This window comes from Limanda limanda, chromosome 9 (assembly GCF_963576545.1).
Source record: "Limanda limanda chromosome 9, fLimLim1.1, whole genome shotgun sequence".
In the NCBI taxonomy this organism is placed as follows: Eukaryota; Metazoa; Chordata; class Actinopteri; order Pleuronectiformes; family Pleuronectidae; genus Limanda; species Limanda limanda.
Genome location: NC_083644.1, coordinates 12073053 through 12079052, shown reverse-complemented (window position 1 = coordinate 12079052; position 6000 = coordinate 12073053). Strand labels below are relative to the sequence as shown.

Here is a 6000-nt window from a genome sequence, read left to right as displayed (position 1 = left end):
AGGTTGAAACTTTAGTATTTATTTAAACTAATTATTCAAAGCGTAATGCATTTTCTTGGTTTGTATATCTACAGTGACGTTTAGAATATAGAATGTGAGTGTGGTCGTTTTCATACTCTCAGAGAATCTCAAAATGGACGAGGTGACTCAGATTCAGGGGGGAAATATTCACGAGTGTCCACCTAAGCTTCTCTGGGATGTTTTTAGAGTTTTGCAGTCATGTAAGTATCAAAAAAATTATTTTAATCAAAGGAAGAGAAAAAAAACTCAGCAGAAACTTCACTTCTCCTTCCCATCAAAAACCTAGCGACCCGCAGGGGGCGCTGTGTGTCCATGCCTGTGCAGTGGCTGGGAGTCCCAGGAAAGACAAGGCAGACAAACACGCTGCAAATAGAATAAATATGCATTTTTAATAAATGTGCAATTAATACGGGTGGTAGATTTGGGAAATGATGCTCCGTATCAAAGTGGTATGAAAATATTTGAATTATATATTTATACATTATTTTGTTCTATTTTTGTCACAGGCAAGTTTCTACAGGAGAAGCCTGTCTGGTGCTGCTGTAACTGTGCGTAAAACAAAGACAGCTCTGGAAGAGGTGAACGTGTTGTGTGAAACAAACTGTGATTTGGTGATTTGAATTTTTTTTTAATGAATGTGAGACTGAATGATTGTCAAGGTAGACAATTTTTTTTCCATTTATTTCTGTGCAGCTGCTTCAAACGTAACCCCTCCCCCTGGTGTCCCATGCTCTCTCTCCCTCTCCACCTCTCTCCCCCCCTCTCTCTCTCTCCCTGTCTCTCTCTCTCTCTCTCTCGCTCTCTCTCTCTCTCTCTCTCTCTCGCCTTATTCCTCCACAGCCGTGTGCGCTTCATTCCAGCGCACGATCCGAGCGAAGCAGACGGTCCTTCGCTCAGCAGCAGCCGCGGCTTCTCCACATTTCGCTCAGGGAATAAACCTCCGCTCCCACCGCCTCCTCGGCTGAGTGGTGTCCCTCCAGGAACTATCTGTCCACCTCGGACCGCGGACGTGCACAGCTTGGGACGGTACACACCATGGTTCTGCTCCTCTGACCGCAGAAAGAAACGACAAAAAACGAAATAACTCTTTGGATCTCATCGAGAAGGCTGTAATTTATTTTTTTCTCCCCCCTTCTCCTCCTCGTTGACTCCCATCGCAAAAATATTGCAGGGACTATTCCTCCTGGATGGTGAGCAGCCCGCACTGGACTACCTGCTTCCAGCCGATCCGCTCCATGCGAGGGGAAGGCACTGGAGGACTTGCGCCCGCCGCCTTCCCTCTGGTTTACTAGACCAGTGGAGACCAGTGCCAGGGGCGGACAGCCTGGTGGATCCACACATTTCCCAGCACCATCATCTTTCCTCTCTGAACTCTCCCCTCAACGTGTGTGTTGGTGAATGGGGGTAACTCTGGTGCTGGAGGCTTGACGCAGCTGGGACAGGGACTGGGACAGGGACTGGGTTGCGTGGAGCGTCGGATCCCCCAGGATTGTATTCCCTCTCCTGCCCCTCACTCACTCACTCTCTCTGCCGAGGGTCTATTTACATGTCCGACCTGACTGCTCTATGACAATGGATTACTTTCTGCTTTTATGCAGCCTCTTGCTGCCCATGGTGTCCTCCGTAGAAGGTAAGATTTCTCCTATTCTCCTGGTGTGTTGTTGCTTTGCAGGATGAGCGTATTACTCCTCCATGCCTCCGCAGCGGGGTGAGGCTCCCTTACACCCCAATTCTCTGTTGTCTGTCATCCCCGAATTTAAACAAAACAACATTTCGTTTTCAAAGTGACCATCTGGTTGGATTTTAGGGCTCGTTAGTGGCTTTACGCAGCCAGGCGCATTGGCCAGGCGCAGGTTTCTATACAGTATTGTTGTGCGCGTCAACGAGAGCTCATCCATTTCAATTGGGGTTGTGTATTCCTTTTTTCTTCCAGCGTCAGCTTTTGTCGGCTGCTGGTGCTTTCTCCGTCACTTTAAGGAAATTAGCTTTACACTGTATCCCATCGGGGAGTCGTGCACCCCTGTCCTCCCCTCTCCCACCCCCAGACACTTCCCCCCCCACCCCAGCTTGCATTTTTAGTGCTGTGTGAGTGTGTGGCCTTTTGACATGTGCACTGTCAGTTCGAATCCAAAACAAACTCTGGCAAAAAAAAAATCCGATACCACTCTATTTGATCTTTGTTTCATTTAGACAAACCACACAATTATTTTTTTTTACACAAAATGCACAACACACTCGCTTTGGAAAACGCAGAATATGATTTAGGGATTTTAATCCAATTTAACTCTGATTCATTTATCTCTGCGGTAATTTCGATTGGACTTTCGTTCGTGTTTATTTTTTCCTCCAAGTGGCATCGACTGTTTATTTGCAGTGAGATATCATGGCAGTCGCTTCCAATAACTGAGCCATCTGTTTTGGCTGAGTGTTGACGTTGGCCGTGCGTAAAATCGATGGGAAATTCTAGCCCTCTTCTCCCCAGCGGAATAGAGGCTAGTGTCCCATGTGATATTTTCTTCCCTGTACATTAACCAGAGACTCCCTCTGTTCTGTTTTTTTTTGGGGGGGGGGGATCGGAATAAGGAGTAGTGGGAAACAGGCTGAAACGGGGGCGAAAGCTTTAACTATGAATGCTGGAGCCGAGGCGAGGCTCCCGTTTGGCTTGTGGTGCCAGTCGGAAAGTAGGACAGTGGGCCACTGGCTCAGTGGAAGCTTTTCTCTCCCAGCGTAAAGACTTTATTATTATTTTCTTCCTTTTTTTTAAGAACAAAATAGGACCAGCAATTTTTTTTAGAACTCAGCTTTTTTCTTCCACGGTTCTCTACTTGATTCGAAGTGAAGCAGGAACACAGTGGTATATAGTCTGCGTGCAGGTATACAGGCTGGAGCGACTAAAGTAGAAAACTTTAGCACTGCATGGAAATGTTACGTCGCTCTTATGAATTATTAAACGTCCATTATGAAAAAAGTGAAGGATTTGAAGCGAAGTTTTCCGTGTGTTGCCCCTGATTTGAGAAAACATCCGTGGGCCTGTTTAAAGTCGCTGCTGAGAAAACAACACGCTGCTTCTTTTTCTATCTTCGTGAAATAACCATTCAGAGCTAATTACTTTCCACGCCACTGCTTTCTCTGTCGGGACCAGAGGTAGAGAACACACTGGGAACTGTGGGAGCACTGGAAATTTAGTGCGAAGCTTATCTGATAACGGCCGTTGTTTTATTTGTCCTGTTTGATAACAGAGAGGACAAGCGGGTCAGGGTTTTATCCAGAAGTCACTTTATTCGCTCCAACATCTCAGAACTAACAAAACTACTGTTGGTGATGAATTACGCACGGACTTGATGATATGTAGATCCTCTGCACACAATCATTTTTGAAATGGTAGTTTAGGGATATATTGCCCATTGAAAACACATGGTTTGAGTGTGTTTTCGATTCTTGTGCAGAAGTCAGGGGCTCCACAGGTAAAATAAAGAGAGAGAGGAGTAGGAGGAGGAGAGAGGAAGACCTTTTCTTGACGGTAGCAGTGGCTCCGGCGCGCACCGGCTCGAAGTTGATGTATTTCGTTAGAACAATCTATTCCCTGCATAAGTGATTCCATAAATTGTGCCCGACTGACCTGGCAGGGGGTTTACCTAAGCTTTTAATACAGCCCGGTGATTTATGGCCGCCGCTGCGCAGACTTCTTTTCTGGGATATCTCCGGGTTTTTATGGCGGCCTGGTTCTGGGCAGGTTTCCCCCCGGCCTCCGCGCGCTTCTCCCCGGGTCCCAGGGTCACACAGCCCCGGGGAGACGACTTCTGTCAATGATCCATGTTTTACTTCACTTTTTTCTTTTTCTTTTTTTTTGTCGTTTTTCCCCTCATCATTTCGAGAAATAGAATAGAAGTTAAATCCAACTTCTTCGAACTTTTGAATTTTGTTTTTAATTATTTAATTATGAACTTAGTACACCCTGGGGGTTACCCGTGTTTGACTGCTACAGTGGTTATAACATAAATGCATAATTTCGATCTATTCACTTACTTTACCTTATTTAATGAATTAATTCGTGTTATTTACATCTTGGGTCTTTCAATGTGTTTTATGTGGGCTCTGAATTCGGATCGTGAAGTTAGTCTTCCCTGTTTTAATTCGATCATGAAATTCATTTAGCTGTTTTTTAATTGGTTGCGCTGGTGTCGGGGTCAGGAGGGGGGGGGGTGGTCTGTGGCCTCGGTGGGCTCAGGAGAGGCCTTGGCTCTTGAACTTCCAGCCGAGGAGACAGATTGCGTCGATGACAGTCTAGTGTAGCGCACAGGCGGGTTGGTTACTCTCCGGTGTAAATTACTTGTGATGGAGAAAGGAAGCACAGGAGAGAGAAAAGAACAGAAAAAACTCTTGAGCACTTCTGGCACCTGAATGATCTTCAGGCCAGGGCACCGAGCTGTGGACCCACGTCGACGCCGTTTGTCTGGGGTTATTGTCTTAATGCATCCCTGTTGCGCAGTATAGGATTTCAACTTAAAGAACTTATAATGCCTTTTGTTTCTTGTGTATAAGCCTCGGAGCCCGTTTAAGCAACAGTGAAAACTTTGTCCGTGTCGGTGCCACTTTTTGTTTAGTGGAAAAAGTTTGGTGCGTAATAACGATCCCGTTCTAAAAAAAACTTTCCTGCTCTCTTCCGCATGAATACATCTCACCTGGAAAACATTTTTAACTAAACCAAGAGAAAAACATCTCATATACTTGCAGCTCGGGATTCCGCTCCCACTCTCCGTGTTTTCTCTTTTTGTTTATGTCGTTGTATCGGTGCTGAGATGACGCACCATCAGGCCATGAAGCGCACATAGTGGGTGAGTGGGTTTTCTGTGTTGGTGAGATCACACCTCCACGGGAGCTTTCCTGGGCCTGTTTGCAGTTGGCACAGTCCTCATCAGACTCACTCCATTTATTCTGCGAGCAGTGGAGGTCCCCTCAGCGTCGTCATCATTATTTTATTATTAACAGTATATAGCATTGGCAGCAGCAGCGCATTAGAATCTGGTGAAGGGAGGAGGTCTGTATATTATTATTATTTCCAGGTGGTGTTCATCGGACAGACAAACCTTCCTTTGCCTTAAAAAAAATAATAATGATATGATGATGAGTAAAATTCAAAAAAATCTATCCCATCTTTCCCTGGCTGGTGGAGAGGGGGTTTTCCACCAGACGGCAAATATGCGTAAAGATAATTCCCACTAATATAAAACAGGCCCAAGTTAAAAATGTAGGTGAGGTTATTTGCCGAGGTTTTAAGAGGAATCCTCCTGAAAGCTCAACTCTTACAACTAAATCCCAAGAACTGTCCTGCGAGTAGCGTCTTGACTTCCCCTTAAATTGCAAGTACAAACCCAAATGTGGACCCACATTCAAGCATTTCAAGGCCGTATCTTGCTAAATCAGAATAATCATTCATAATAAACGGGGGCCATTTTGTCCGGCGCATGCACTGGCTGCACACAGGCCTTTACGCACCAGGCTTTATTTAATAGGAGCGCAGCTGCAGCAGCAGCAGCGTGTGTGTGTGGCCCGCGATGTTGAAACTTTACTTTACAGGAGCTCTTCTGTGTCACATTCAAACGCAAATCACTGAACAAATGTGTTTAGGATCCCATCGAGTTGACAAAGGAAACTATTAGTGTCTCTACGGTGGAGATGGCACGGAGGCATTTAAGCTGCTGAAGAGGCGTGGAAGTGAATTTGCAAAATAAAAGAAGCTATTCTACTAATGACCTCATATACCGATTCTATCTATCTATCTATCTATCTATCTATCTATCTATCTATCTATCTATCTATCTATCTATCTATCTATCTATCTATCTATCTATCTATCTATCTATCTATCTATCTATCTATCTATCTATCTATCTATCTATCTATCTATCTATCTATCTATCTATCTATCTATCTATCTATCTATCTATCTATCTATCTATCTATCTATCTATCTGTGAT

The 6000-nt window shown here is 44.9% G+C and overlaps 1 protein-coding gene across 1 annotated transcript in view; it reads left to right on the top strand.

The window, feature by feature from the left end:
* The first annotated feature begins 1587 nt into the window (after positions 1-1587).
* LOC133010249 (ephrin type-B receptor 3-like) overlaps positions 1588-6000 on the top strand; it is a 57915-nt gene continuing 53502 nt past the window's right edge. Inside the window, exon 1 of the mRNA XM_061077756.1 lies at positions 1588-1651. Within this exon, the coding sequence (XP_060933739.1) occupies positions 1588-1651 (64 nt within the window). The remainder of the gene's footprint in view (positions 1652-6000) is intronic.